A 15,864-nucleotide genomic window follows, 5' to 3' on the forward strand; every position below is an offset into this window, starting at 1 on the left:
TCTCACTTTGCCAAGATTGAGGGACCCTTTGCCAATACTTGCATTCAGGCAAAGGAGAAAAAAAAATTGGCCATGTCTCAGAAACTATTTTTTCTACTGCTAATACAGTCCAAAGAAAGCCATGTGCCAAATCTCATCAATCTGTTTGCTCATTAATGAATGATTTATTAAATAAACATTTCATGGGTATGCATAAGTATTGTCTTGAAAATGCATAGCAGTTTCCAATAGTACATTTTTCACTCTTGGCTCCAACCGAGTCTTTCTAATCTTCCTTTTCTGGGGCTGTGCATACTTCCACTCACTTTCCTTCTCCAGATTTATTTTACTTATGTTTGTATCCATCATTGCCCAGGTCAATTCTCCTAAGTGTAATTTGGGGTATATGACCATATAAATTTGACTATTCCTAATGTGGTGAAATGTAGAAAACTCCAAATAGTGAAAATCCAAGGATTATTTACATATAATTTAGGAAACTTTTCTGCGTCTTAGGTTAATGGTAAATTTATTTCAACAATTATAGTGTTGATAAAAAGAATTGATCTAGTCATCTGAGGATTTTCTTTTATAGCCATATATAATTCACAAAATAAATAAGCCTGCACATGAGAAGCAATAATTTCCTCCTTATATATAACTGTATAGAGGAGTTTATTATAAGTAGTAATGGTACGTTCCATGTCAGCATATTTAAGACATTAAATATTTAGAGAGTATGGTATAAAGATTGTATTTCCTTACTTTGCATGGTCAACTGGAGGTGTTGATAGCAACAACTTACGTTTCCCCCTTGCAAAGACTTGCCATGGCAAGCAGAAGAGATCATCTTATCTCCCTTTTATAGATGAGAAAACTGGCTCCAACATGCTAATAGATCTGTTTGAATTTACACAGATTGAGGCTAAAGTTTTCATCCCCACTCCATACGTTCCCCACTTAACATTGCCTTTGTGAAAGCAATATTGTCTTTGAGCCATTATGAATTGCTTTGAAGAAAAAACAAGTGTTACGTGCTTTGATGCTATGTTTAGTAGGACATATGATTTAGGTGACTGTAGTGTAAGGAATAATCTAGAAAATTAATCAGATCCAGTGATTGTGTATAAATGGAGGTTTTTAGAGTTTTGGAGACTGCCACATTTGCAAAGCTGTATATGTTGATATTGTTTGTGACTTCTCATTAAACTTTTCTCTTGCTAAAAGGCCGATGGTGGGGTGGGGTTTGGAGTTGGAGAAGGCAGGTGCCTCTTTTTGCAAAAGGAAACCTAGGGCTTACTTGTATATTACCACCAGTCTAAAGAGTTCATCTTCTTCACTTTAACTTTTGAAAATGGCCAAACCAGTGTGCATTGGACAGTCTTTACAGTGTGGTACACACACCACTTTTATTGCAGAATGTAAAATTTGCTTAGGGATTAAAAGAAACTTTCAAGCTACATGGCTTAGGAAAACAATATTTAGTCATGTTAACATTTGCTCTTTCCAAAATGTCTACACATGTAATAGTGATATTTTAAAAGTCGAAAATACTGACTTAGCTGATAGAGAGTACGTTACATAGAAATATAATCTAAAAAGCCATAATATCAAATTGATGTAGTCTTTCCTTTGAATAATTTGTATTCAGCAGGATGGACTAAAGCCAGAGCAGAATCATGCATGAATACAGCTACTACTTTTTCAGTACTAGATGCTTTGTAGTTATTAACTTTACTCCTTATTACACCTTGAAATCTGGTTATTTTTGCTTCCACTTTTACATATAGTATCCTGAATTTCAGGGGAGGCTAAGTAACTTGCTCCATCAAATAATTAGAAAGTGTTGGCGTTGGGATTCAAATCCAGGTGTATCTGTTTCATAAGTCCATGTTTTTTCTTTTTCCTTAGCATAAATGTATGCATGGAGTAGTGACTATTTTCCTAATGAAATAGTTTTTTGAACCACACAGGCTTCTGAGAGCCAATAGTTCTAGCAGAAGTGGGCAATCTTTATGTCACTGGTGGCTCACCTTTTATCTTTGCTCCAAATATTAAGCAAAGAGAATGAATCTCAGGGAAAAAAAAGCCATTACTTCAATGTAGGGTTGTTTGTTCTGGTTCTCTACAGCAAGAGTGAATGATGGTTTCATGGATCACGACTCCAAAGGAGAATGCCCAATGACTTCTTGAACGTGATTGAAATAAAATCAGAATTTTGTTTTAAAGTTGTAAAACTGATTAAACTCTGTAATGGTGGTGGTAATTTAAAAAACAATGCAGTCTTAGGGGGAGGCATCTGTCATTGCTGTAGTCTTCCAGGTGAAAGTGTAAGAGAAGCTAGAAAAGCCTCTAAGAACCAAATACTATGCTTGAAACAAAGAAGTGCAACTTCCTTCAGAGTAAATGATGCCCTTGAAAGGAGCCTTCAAAAGTAGTGAAGGAAACAGTGACAGACACACTTCTGGATAAAAATTTATTTTCTCTCCATTTAAAAAATAACTTTAAAAGGCTTTTGACCTAGCATAAGGCTACTCAGAAACGTTGGTAGCTATGGAGTAGAAAGTAGAGGTTTTCATATATTAAAAACTAGCTATGTGTTAGAAAGCAAAGGGCTGAAGTGCTCCTCATGAACAAAGGCTGTCATTGGGTAGGGGTGGGAATCAGTGTTTAGACCAGAGATATTTCCTATGTGGATGAGCCACCTAGCAAAGCCAACACGATATGCTAAGGAATAAAAATTGTTTAGGACAATATAAAGAGAGATTGTGACGAATCCTATGAGGACTTAGGTGTAGATTAATGGGCAACTGACGGATGGGAACATAATGTTTTCCCTGGGTTATAACAACAGCATTTTGATCTCTTAATTTCAAAACAATCAGAAATGAAACAGAATCTTACATGGAGAAATGTATTAGAGATTAATAAATTTAAGAAAAAATATTTCAGTGAGAGCACTTTCAAGGAAGATACAGTAAGGAGATGTATGAGTAATTTATTGAAACTAATTGATATCAGGAACTTATTAAATTCCTTTGAGGTCCCATTACACTGAGGTCATAGATGATTCAAGAAGCAGTAAGAAGTGATCACACTTTCCCGGCCTAGAGGCCCCAGGAGATACTACTCCCCTACTATAGAAAAATAACTTCTGGGTAAAACCAGACAGGGCAGGGCAAAGGAGCTTTACTTTTCCAGAAAATAAAAAAAAAAAAAAATTATAAATCCAGCCCCGTTCAGATAATTGACACTGGAGCATCCAATGCACTTCAATCTGTTACTGCCTAGAAGAAATAATTTAAGAGAAAGCACTGCAGGTCAACAAAGATGATGTTGCTTGGTTACTCAAAACCCTTTGGTAGCATGCTGAGTTGCTCAGCTTTTTAGAAGAGCACTCTTTGTATCCACATAGGAAAAGGATGGAGACCACTTGAAACCATTTTTAATTGCAAACCTGCTTCATCTGAAAGCAGGCTTCACTTTTGTGGTACACAAGCAAGTTTGCAGGTCTTTAGTAAGATGTAAACTAACAAGATAATAAAAAATGTTTAATTTGATCTGTTCTTCTAGATATTGATCTTGTTGTGATGAATTTGCTCTGAAGGAGTTTGAACCGTTTATTTTAGGGGGTGGGAAATTCAGGTTTTAGACTTCCTGGCTCAGGTGTTCTGGGGTCTGCCTGGAGGCAGCACTGTTCAGGGGAGAGTATGGAGCTCTGGTGTCAGACAGACTCCATCCAGATCCTTCTTTTGCTACTCTACGCCTTTGGGAAAAAAAAAACTACTTAAAATGTCTGAGCTTTAATATCTCATCTTTTGCATAGAATCAGTGGTTTTTCCGTTGAGATTTATTGCAAGGAGTGAATGAGAGAACGTGTGTTATGTGCTTAACACCTAACAGATTTCCAACATGTATTCACTTATTATTTTAAAATGAGAGTGCTGCAAATATTTTCTCTTCTATAGCAGAGGCTCTGAAGTATCCTTTTACAACATATCACCTATAGGCGGTAAAGTGGGAGGGGCTTCAAAAGGGAAATGGGGAGGAGAATGTAGGAGGGTTGTTGAAATGGGGATGCTCTTTAAAAATTTAGTTTTTTCCAATGAAAAAATAAGAATTGGACTCTTTTTTTTTAATGGGTGTAAGTAGGGTGGGACTCAAAATGTTTCCTAAGGCTACAGAAAATGTTTTTCTTTCTCTTTATTATTTTAGACTAGTTGGTTTAATATTTATTCTGTGTATTGGTATATATTTCATTTTATGTGCTACACATTTTGCTAAAATAGCGATACACTTTATTATTTAATGCGTTAGCAGATCGGTGGGAAGAGATGAGATGTGGAAGTTTTGTAGGCAATTCTGTCTCAGTGCTATATTTGGAAGCATAAACATTCACCCAATATTTTAAAAATTTCCTGATTTTGTACCAAATATTTCCCAAATTTAGCCAATAGGAATATAAAGAGCTAAGAGCTGTTGTGATCAAAAGTGCAGATTAGGTTAGACTTATTCCCAAAATGACAACAACATTCTTAAGCTTAGAATTCTCTATTTATATACCTAGACTGTTTCAAAAAATTGAAATTCAAGCTCTTTCCCTGATCATTAGATTTGTACTGAGTATAATTAAAAATATATATATTATTCCATTTAGCAGGAAAAAAAGGATTTCACAGATAAAAACTTGATCATTTTTGAACTAAGATGAAATGCCTAAGAGTTGTCAGCCTATTTCCCAGAATAATTCTTCATATAAGGGAAGGGAAAGGTGAAAAGGAGTAATGGAATGGATAAGCTTATGAGTAGGTGTGGCAAGCGTGAGGAAATGAGAGAGAGCTATGAGAACCTTCTGTCTCATAATTAGAGGGAACAGGAACCCCCCGCCAATTTCAGTTTTTAAATGTTGTCATTGGAGATGTAACCATTTGGGTTGGGCTGGGGGAATAGGTGGTTAGCAGAATCCAAGCCAAATGAGAAAAATGAACACCAGAAATAATTTCAGAATCACAAGAAAAGCGACTTTTAGGATTTTAAAAATACGGCCTAGTATATCATTGCGGTTAAGATAACTATCCCTGAAATAAAACTTCATGGGTTCAAATCATGGCTCACCACTTGCTAGGGGTGTTCCAATGCATGGAAAGAGCATCAGCCAGTACCTGGCACAGAGCAAATACTCGGTGACATGTTGTTGTTGATGATAGTGATTGTGATTATCGATATACTATTCCACAGAAAATAGGGCCAATTACTCCCTCATTGTGTTAATAAAAATAAAGTAATTTGGTACCATTTTCAAACGTGTGATCATCACCAAATTGACAGAAGAGAGTAGAATACCGGATAAATTGTCAGTGGTATTATTTTTAAATAGTATTAAATAAGAAAGGTCAGGTGCTAGAGAACACAAATTAGTAATCTAATTAAATCACCAGCAAAGAGACAGATTGTGTTAACAGCAGTCAAATTTGTTATTACAGAGCAATTATTAAAGTGAAATATTGAAAGTTGCTATGTATCATTACTAGGTTTTAAACATTTCATTTACACAGGCAGAGAAGTAAGTATAGATTAATCAGTTCATTTGTTAGGTTAAAAGCTCCTTTATTTAAATATTTATATCATTTGTATAAAGGGAGCAACATTGTTGAAAACATAAAAAATATTCTGTGGCATTCTGAACTGCATCCCTTTATAAAATTGTTTGCACAAGTCGCTCTCACTAGAACAGTCTCCAAGTACCACATATCCTAATTTGTGAGATTAAATAACCGTTTCTGGTTTTGTCATTGGTACATTTCCTTAAATCACTGTCAAATAAAATGATTTCAATGTGGCACCAAACTATTATTGAGTTATGTTGTATATTCAAGGAATGTAATGTTTTATGAAAAATCAGAATTATTACAAGACTAGGGAAAGTTACTTTCTTCCGCCACCCACCCACCTTGATTTCAGGACTTCGTTAAGACTAGGAAAACCTTTACAGGCTCCTTAATACTATAGTATTTCAACGGGACACATCAAGACTTCCACAACCTTTATATCAGCCTGAACCATATTCCATCCCGGGCACTGTCAGTTTCAAACTTGGGGACCTGGGACAAGTTAATTTTACCTCATGATAAAGTCATGAGGATTACATGACTGCTTTTATAGGGATAGGTCATCACAGTACTGCCAGAAATACATTTTTTTAAATTTTTTTAACGTTTATTTATTTTTGAGACAGAGAGACAGAGCACGAACAGGGGAGGGGCAGAGAGAGAGGGAGACAGAATCGGAAGCAGGCTCCAGGCTCTGAGCCGGCAGCCCAGAGCTTGACGCGGGGCTCGAACTCACAGACCGTGAGATCCTGACCTGAGTTGAAGTCGGACGCTTAACCGACTGAGCCACCCAGGCACCCCCAGAAATATATTTTTTAAGTTGTTATTTTTAAAGTTTTATTTTCGTGAATCTTAAATAAGTGGCAGTCATTTGGTCAAATTTACTTAGGTACTACTGATATCTATTTAAGTAGGTGTCTGATACATTGAAGTGTGTGTGTGTGTGTGTGTGTGTGTGTGTGTGCACGCACATGCACATAGTCATGTTTGGAATGGTAAGTATCCTTTGATTAATTATATTTTTTTTCTTAGAAAAGAGTGAAAGAAATGGTTTTACACACACACATACACCCATTAATACAGATAGTTTCTGACTTATGATGGTTCAATTTAATGTGTGTCGACTTTATGGTGGTCGAAAGTGATAAGCATTCGATAGAAACCATACTCTGAATTTTGAATTTCTGTCTTTTCCCGGGGTAAACATATGTGGGAAGATTCTCTCTCATCGTGCTGGAAAATGGCAGTGAGCCCCAGCTCGCAATCAGCCAGGCAATCACATTGGAGGGTAAACAACCAATAAACTTGCAACCATTCTGTGACCACCCGACCATCCTGTATTTCACTGTCAGTACAGTATTCAATAAATTACAGGAGATATTCAACACTTCATTATAAAAAGAGGCTTTGTGTTAGATGATTTTGCCCAACTGCTGGCTACTGTAAGTGTTCCGAGCACTTTCAGGATAGGTTAGGTTAAACTATGATGTTCAGTAGGTTACCTGTATCAACAGCATTTCCGACTTGAGGTATTTTCAACTTATAATGCATTCATGGTGACTTAACCCCATCATAAGTGGAGGAAGATCTGTCTATGCAACAGAAATTAGTATCGGTGTTTGGCATAATTGAATGGGTTGTGAATTTAGAGTCTTGAAGCTCTGGGAAGCTTTTATGAAATTCTCATCTTGAGGTTCATCTGATTCCACATATAGGGTGCAGATTTGTATTGTGAACAGAAGTGGCCTGGTGACTTTGACATGCCTCGCTTTGTCCTTAGTTGAGAATTTACGAAGATGAAAGTTCTTGAGGAACACACAATTTATTGGGGAAATATGCATGGATCATCTAAAAAATTATCATAATACATCATAAGTGCTGAAACGTATTTATAAGCTAATTGTTATGGGAGCACAGAGGAGGTAGCACTTACTTTAGGTTTTGAGGGAAAAATAAGGTTCATAGGAGAAGAACCAAAAGACATTCACAAAATAAAAGGAACAGCATTGGTCAAAGCGTAAAGATCCGAGAGGTTGCCAAGAGGAAGAAGGTGGGTTTCTTGAATGACATATTGGGTGGATATCAATACTGTGATCTGTTTGGAAGTTATCTGGATTTCTAAGCAAGAACTAGGATAAATTCTTCCCTTCAAGACTAATTTAAGATATGGCTACAAAAAAAGAAAAACAAAAAAGCAAAAACAAACACAAAACAACCCATAATGTGTTTTGGTATTATTGGGGCAAAGACACTGAGGGTTTATTATCATTCTCTTTAAATAGGTGACCACCAGAGGCTAGAGGTGGTGTACATAATAGGGAAAACAATCAGTAAATGCAATAATAATGCCTTGGTGTGCACTTCTATTTCCAAGGGTAATTATTTGTTTAATTAAAGGCTTCAGAATCAACCAGAGATGCTAGTGCCCAGAAGTATTAAACATGAGTCTCTTTGGCAGTGCAAGAATTGTGTGGTGACCTTTCAACCTCTTAATATAATCCAGCCTTTTCTCACTTTGAAGACCGTATCATGTGATGTCTTTATGTATATTATTTTTTCTTATAATTGTTGACTGTTTATACAATTATAGCTGCATATCACAAAAGAATTGAGGCTGAGAAAGGTTGAGTTATATGCCTAATTGATACCCTTACCTAGAAATTCATGGAGCCAGGACTGGAATTTAGGCAATTCTGTATTCTGGAAAAAGAGTTCTTGCAGTATTGTAAGAGGTTAGACTGACGAGACAAGGAATTCAAGGCAGGAAGACTGTTTTGCAGGCTACTGAACTTGTCAGGAAAGAAGATGACAGAGGAATAGAGAAACGCACATGACAAGAGACACTCCCGTAGCATCAACAGCATGGGAGGACTCCGTGTAGAGATAGAATGAGAGGTTGAGGGTGATTTCTGTGGTCCAGTCATTTTGTATAGATTTCTGCACAACGGGGAGCACAGAGGAAGAACAGAGATAGGTGAAAATATTGATTTGTGCTTGGGGTTGAGGTTGGCAAACCAGAGCCTTGTTGGTACTTCTGCTCTGGAGCTCAAATCAAAGATCGGAATGAAGATTTGGATTTGTTGATGACTTGAACATAGTCTTCAGGTTTCCTCAGGTGATTGCGTTTTTGCTTTGGCCTCTCACATCAACTATCATATATTGAAGTTTTTGGGGGTCTTTTGGTTTTGTTTTTTTTTTCTTTTTCACTGTCTTGACAGAGAAGTTACAGTATGCTCATAATGTATGCAATGTGCCATTGTTATTATAACACATGATCCCACAATGGAGGTCTGGCCAAATATCCAAGAAGTAAAAATCAGGATGAACCTCCCCGCTTCCGTATTTTGTCTGTATTGCATTCGTTGTGTGCTGGGGCTCGAAAATTTGATTGAAGCTTACTGCTCTCTGGACTCATTTTGCTAACCACTGTTCACTGGAATGTAAGGTGTCCTGGAGTCTCACCTGAGCCCCACCTGGTGCTAATTTCTTTGAAAGCCACATTTGGGGTTCTTGGGATACTGGCTGTGACTGCAGAGCTGGACGTGGGATGCTCATTACTTTTCATTCTAATGTTGTCTGCAGAAACTGCCTCTTTGGGAGCCAGGACTTGTGAGGATGATCTTCCGGAGCAGCAGTTGAGAGCAACCTCAGGTAACTGGTCTACTCCTTCTCGAAATCTCGTGGTCCTAACTGCATTCCACTTGTGACTCTCGTAATTTATGTATGAAATGTGTCTCTGGAAGTGCTCTAATTAGATCTGATCAGATCTCTTATACAAGTAAGTTAAAAAGCAAAATTAAATATGCCGGATATTTGGACACATATACAAAGTAACATTTTAAAGAACAAGTAACTTCTGCAGGATAATTTCTCACATCTACATTCATACACTATCAAATTTCACCTAAGTGGTCAGTTTTATACAAACTTTAAGTCAAGAAGCCAAATGCTATTTTTCCCCAGATTAGTTAGTGGAGCTGTTTTTGGTAATTAACGAGTTGACTGGACTTTTTATAGTCATATCAGCACATTTATTAGTCCCTTGCATTGAGTGTATGTGTGTGTGTGTGTGTGTGTGTGTGTGTGTGTGTGTGTGTGTTAAAAAAAAAAAGGCAGCTATGCTTTCTTAGCTGCATTATATTCAGATACTTTAAGAGGAAATCCACCCATGGTGCCATGATGCACCTCATTGATTCCTGCTATATAAGTACGATCACAATTATCAGATTTATACAATTGGAATAATAATGTGCCGTATATGATTATAAAATAATCATGTGCCAAAATGGTTATAAAAAGTCCTTTGCATTCATAATAGAGAACTGAAATACTTTTTTGCAGGTGAAAACGTTCCTTCAATATAAAGTCAGGACTTCTCTCTTTAAAAATTCTTTAAAGGTAGGGATGCCTGGGTGGTTCAGTTGGTTAAGCGTCCGACTTCAGCTCAGGTCATGATCTCACGGTCCGTGAGTTCGAGCCCCGCGTCGGGCTCTGTGCTGACAGCTCAGAGCCTGGAGCCTGTTTCAGATTCTGTGTCTCCCTCTCTCTCTGCGTCTCCCCTGCTCATGCTCTGTCTCTCTCAAAACTAAATAAACATTAATTTTTTTAAAATTCTTTAACATTAAGTTTACCTTCACCTATTCATTCTCATGAATTCTTTTTCATTTTTTGTATTATTTTCCCCTAGAAAACTAGAGAGCATATTTAAAATAAAATAGCATACAACAGTTTGCCTCCCTCACCTCAAGCCAATCAAAGGATTTCATTAATAATCAGTTTGGAAGCAATAGGCCAAAAATCAAGACTATGACAAAAATATCAAACTAAAAGGAAGACATTCTCTGTCAATAAATTTATTTGTTGCTTTGTACACAAGGGCACCGAAATCTACACCTTCACCTCGGTCTCTGAGAAGCTTTATACTGAGATACTCTCGGGATTTCTGGGTATTTCCATGGAGATGTTCTACAGGAAAGTCTGATACAACAAATTCCAAGTGGAATTTCTCTTTTTGGCGAAACTGTTTCTTCTCCCCCATCTTAACTGATGCCATCCTGCCATAGACACAGTTATCGCAAAGAAAAAAACTAGGAATCATCGATTTTACTCAGAATATTAGTGCCAGAGACTGTTGGGCATCGGTCATGAATAAGACAGATGAGTTCTCTCAGTTTTTAGATGATATTTCTATACAAATAAATAAGTTATTTTCAGATTTCAGTAAATGTAATGAAGTGAAAGAGGTAATGTGCTACAGCAAAGGTTCTCAAAGCGTGCTCAAACAAACTCAAAGCCATCAGCACAAACTGGGAATTGTAAGAATTCAAGTTCTTGGCCCCCCATCCTAGATTTACAGAATCAGAAACACTGAGGATGCGGCCTGGCAATCTGTAGGTAACAAGCCGTCCAGGTGATGTGATTCCCACTAAAGTCTCAGAATCACACCTTTATGATAGATGATGCACCCCTTTAGAAGCAGTGGTCAGAGGGGCACCTGTGTGGCTCAGTCGGTTGATGCTTCTGACTCTTGATTTTGGCTCAGGTCATGATCTCACGGTTCGTGGGATTGAGCCCTACATTGGGCTCTGTGCTGACAGCATGGAGCCTGCTTGGTATTCTCTCTCCCTCCTTTCTCTCTGCCCCTGCCCTGGTGCACCCTTTCTCTCTCTCTCAAACTGAATAAACTTAAAAAAAAAAAAGTAATGGTCAGAGAAGTTCTCTGAGGAAATGACAGGTGAACTGAGTCCTAAATAATGAGAAGGAGCCAGAGTCTGGGGAAATGCCTTTCAGGTAGAGGTGGGAAGAAGTTGGTCATGTTCCAGGAAGAGAAAGACAGCTAATGTGGAGAGGTTAATGAATGAGTAGGGGAGTAGCATAAGGTGCAGTCATAAAGGTAGCCAAAGGCCTGGTCACTTCAGCCATAGTAAGAAGTTGGTGCATTATTCTAAGTGAAATAGGAAGTGTGGCAGGGTTCAAGTAGGAGAATAGCTTGCTTTTATTAAGATGTGCAGCATAAGTTGTAGGAAAGCAGGAGCAAGTCTTATCTCATTATTAAACCATTTCAAAATCCAGGTAAGAGATGAGGGTACTGACAATGGAAATCTAGAGAAATAGACAGATTTAGTTTGTACTAAGTGTTTTGGAATTTGAGATAACAGAACTTGCTAATAGATTGTATGCCGATGAGAGAAAGAGAAGAGTCAAGGAAGACTCTTGCTTCGGTCGACAGTGGGGGCACCATTAACTAAGATGGAGAGATTGGGGTGAAACAGAGTGAGTTGTGTTGGGGGGGGGCAAAAGTTAAAATTAGGCACATGAAGTTGGTATATCTTCTAGACATCCAAATGGAGATATACATTTAAAGTAAGGGATCTGGATGCTATCATCTAGGAAGATTATTATTTTTCCTCAAATTAAACTCTCTTTGTAGATAGAGAAGACAATAGGGCTTCAGGCCAGTGCTGGAGACACATCAATATTTAGATTTTTTTACATTTATTTATCTGAGAAAGAGTTAGGGGGAGGGGCAGAGAGAAAGAGAGAGAGAGAATCACTAACAGGCTCCATTCTGACAGGACAAAGCCCAACCACAGGGCTCAATCTCACAAACCATTAGATCCTGACTCAAGCCAAAGTCAAAAATCGGATGCTTAACAAACTGAGCCATCCAGGCACCCCTCCAATATTTAGATTTTAAGTGGAGGAGGCCTCAGCAAAGGGGAATAAGAGGGAACTTTCAGAGAGGTAGAACAAAGTCACAACAGTCTGATGCAATGAAATTCAAGAGGGGGGCTTTTTTTCAAGGGCAAGGGCATAGTAACTTCTGCTGAGCCAGGTTACGTAATATGCAGATGGAAAAGTGGTCACCGCATTTCACAGCATGGAAGTCCTTGGTGGCTCTGCAAAGACCAGTCGATTTGAAGCCTGACTGGAGAGTTGAATAATACATGTGATTTAGTAGAGAAAGAGAAAATGCAAACAAACAAACAAGGCCAAAATCAAACAAGTACCTTCTTAAAGTTTTATTGAAGGGAAATAGAAGAATGGAATAGAATCTGGACTCCTCCTTTTCTTCTCATAATTTTGCTTCCTAAATTGAATTTAGTGTTCCAACTACTAAGTATTGCCTACCTTCTGTATTCCAGGCACTGTTGGGACGCCTGGGTGGCTCAGTCAGTTAAGCGTCTGACTTCGGCTCAGGTCATGATCTCACAGTTCATGGGTTCGAGTCCCGTGTCGGGCTTTGTGCTGATAGCTCAGAGCCTGGAGCCTGCTTCTGATTCTGTGTCTCCCTCTCTCACTGCCCTTCCCCCATTTGCAGTCTGTCTCTCTCTCTCAAAAATAAGTAAACATTAAAAAAAAATTATATTCCAGGCACTGTTCTAGGTGCTTCTGGCACAAAAATAAACAATGTAATTACTGTTTTCAGTAAAGATGTACCAATTAGGGGAACTAGGCTATACACAGATAATTTTCATATCTTAGGGTCAGGTTTTTTTTACCTCAATGCATAAGAAAATAAAAGCAAAAAATAAATTTAAAAAATTCAAAAATGTATCTAGAACCATTAATCTTTGTTCAACATTCAGGGAAGAGTTTTTGGAGAAAGAAGTAATTAATAACACTAGTAATAACATGGGTAGCATTTTTAGCACTTACTTTGTGTTAGGCTCTGCACTGACTGATTTTTATTCATTATCTTAGAACAAACCTATGAGGCAGGGGTTATTAACCCCATTTTTATGGATGATGAAACTGATATTTCCCATGCTGTGCTTGAAGGAAAAGTGGCGGTTATACAGTGGCAATAAATTGTTCTAGATAAGACAAGAAAATATAATGGCATATCTTACAGGGGAGGAAGAGGGCATTAATAATGGTTACATGTTTCTAGAACAGTGGGTTCACGAAATATGGCCATTGGACCAGTAGTACAGCATCACCTGGGAGCTTAGAGATGTCGAGTCTTTGTTTTAACAAGTCTTCCATGTGATTCTGGTGCCCTAACGTTTGAGAAGACTGTTTTCGAAATTAAGTGGGCAGGAAGGAAAGAAAGATGAGAGTGGGGTGGTAGATAGGGACCAGGTATCTTGAAGATATTCTTACCATGTATGGAAGATTGAACTTTTAGATTTTAGATACTCTAAGATTTTAAGTGGGGAAGTCGGGTTTAAATAGATCAAACTGAGGATAGATTTGGTTGGAGTAGGACTGGGCAGAGAGACAATGGGGGAGTTCAGGAAAGAATTCTTATAAGCTAGGTATCTAGAGTAGATGCTCAATAGCTAAAATTAAAACTAATATACGAAGTGTTTAAGTTACTCTCCTCTGCTTCCTCTTTACATGATTCCTCCTTGGGCTTAAAAAGTATGCAGTGTTTTCCTCAGACAACTCAGAGGGTTCCCAAACCTAATTGTATAAAAAAACAATGGGAACCAAGCACAACTGGCTGGTGCTTAGATCAGAGGGCTACTACCGAAATAGATTTGCTTAGAAATTGTATAATTTTATAGAATAAATTAATAGTGATTTTCCAGTCATTTTTTTATTATTCAAAAGGAAGTATTCTAAGCTAGTTATTCAAAAACTTTTCTTTCTGTGTAATATAGTTTATGTGTATGTGTAGAGTAACTTATAAGATCGTTATGTTAGGTATGATAAAAATGCTAGGGGAAGTTATTGTAACACACTTGAAAAGTATAAGACTACAGTAGTATTTTCTCTTCTTCCTAGTATTTTGAAATATTTAAAAACAAAAAATGTACTATCACTTATTTGAAAACTGGGAATGGAGCACCTGGAGGACCCAACTCTTGATTTCGGCTGAGGTCATGATCTTATGGTTTGTGAGACAGAGCCCCTTGTCGGGCTCTGCACTGACAGCACAGAGCCTGCTTGGGATTCTGTCTCTTCCTCTCTGCCCCTCCCCGACTCACACACACACTAGTGTGTGCTCTCTCTCTCTCTCTCTCTCTCTCTCCCAAAGTAAATAAGTTTAAAAAGGAAAGGAAAGGAAAGGAAAAGAGAGGAGAGGAGAGAAGAGAAGAGAAGAGAAGAGAAGAGAAGAGAAGAGAAGAGAAAAGAAAAGAAAAGAAAAGAAAAGAAAAGAAAAGAAAATTGGAAAGTTCTACAGGACCCAAATGCATTTTAAACTTAAGTACATTCATGTCATAAAGTTTAACATATGAATAAATACTGTATTTTTATATTCCGTAAGGCAAAACACTAATTAAAAATACATGTTCTGTAAATACAACAGTGTTATGAAATGTTATAATACTTTCATTATTGTTATTTGTAATCTGTTAGTGAAGAAACCTATTGAAAATGAAAACTGCTTTAACATCTTCATTTTGGAATTTTATATAACTTAGTGTCTTTATTTTGGAATTTTATGGATTGGAATTTTATGGAATTTTCCTTCGTTTTAAGGCATTCCTTTAATACATTAGTATTACATATGAATACATTAATATAATATACATATTTTGTGTCCTATAAAGCATCGTATATTTTACGGCATTTTACTGTTGAGGTAAATGTGGTACTTGAAAATTACAAAGTAGACACTCCTTCCCTTAACCCCAGATCCAGCCTACGGTTTTCCTAGAGAAAGCTGTTTCTCCTCATTAATATTCTTGACTCTAAAGTCTATTTATAGAATGAATGTCAAATTTATTTCAAAAGCTCTCTTTACGAATGAAAGTGAGGCTCTTTTTTTTTCTGGCTTGTATGAAACTTTATGGTGTATATAAGTCACCCTTTGATTATTTTTTGCGTGATTAGAAATTTGCAAAGTTCTATGGCTCCAAAGAGCCTACCTGTAATAAACAGCTTGCGCCTTCCAAACCACAAAACAGGTCTGAATTGCTTGCGCATTAGAGCTAATTGCCTGCCTACTTCAAAGGAAGAACCAGAAAAGAGAGAGGGGAAAAAAGTCACAGAAGCAGAGGCAGTGCGGGCAAATCCGCCTCTAGAGGTTATGAGTTGTGGCCTGGAAGAGTCAGGCCAAGTTATGGCCTCAGAACTGCTGTTTGCGATTAAGTTGATGGGGAGAGTCTACCCCACAATCTTTCCCTGCTGCTGACACAGAGTCTTTGTTCACATTCAGATTTCTCAAACTGTTGCCAGGGTCAGGCTGAGGTCAGACACCACAGTGATGTATAGAAGAGCATGTCTGGGAATTTCTCTCACACTTAAAACACATCCTGGAAAATGAAGAAGACCCTGCGAAAACCGTCCGATGAGACCCAGATTAGACTGTAGTTTTGTCTTT

The 15,864-nt window shown here is 37.6% G+C and overlaps 1 protein-coding gene across 2 annotated transcripts in view; it reads left to right on the top strand.

Moving 5' to 3' along the window:
- Positions 1 to 15,864, top strand: part of ZFHX4 (zinc finger homeobox 4) — a 185,330-nt gene that overhangs the window by 141,875 nt on the left and 27,591 nt on the right. For both annotated transcript variants that reach the window (XM_047842266.1, XM_047842267.1), the window contains exon 5: positions 9,171 to 9,239. In XM_047842266.1, the coding sequence (XP_047698222.1) occupies positions 9,171 to 9,239 (69 nt within the window). The remainder of the gene's footprint in view (positions 1 to 9,170; positions 9,240 to 15,864) is intronic.

The sequence above is a fragment of the Prionailurus viverrinus genome, chromosome F2 (genome assembly GCF_022837055.1).
Source record: "Prionailurus viverrinus isolate Anna chromosome F2, UM_Priviv_1.0, whole genome shotgun sequence".
Lineage (NCBI taxonomy): Eukaryota > Metazoa > Chordata > Mammalia > Carnivora > Felidae > Prionailurus > Prionailurus viverrinus.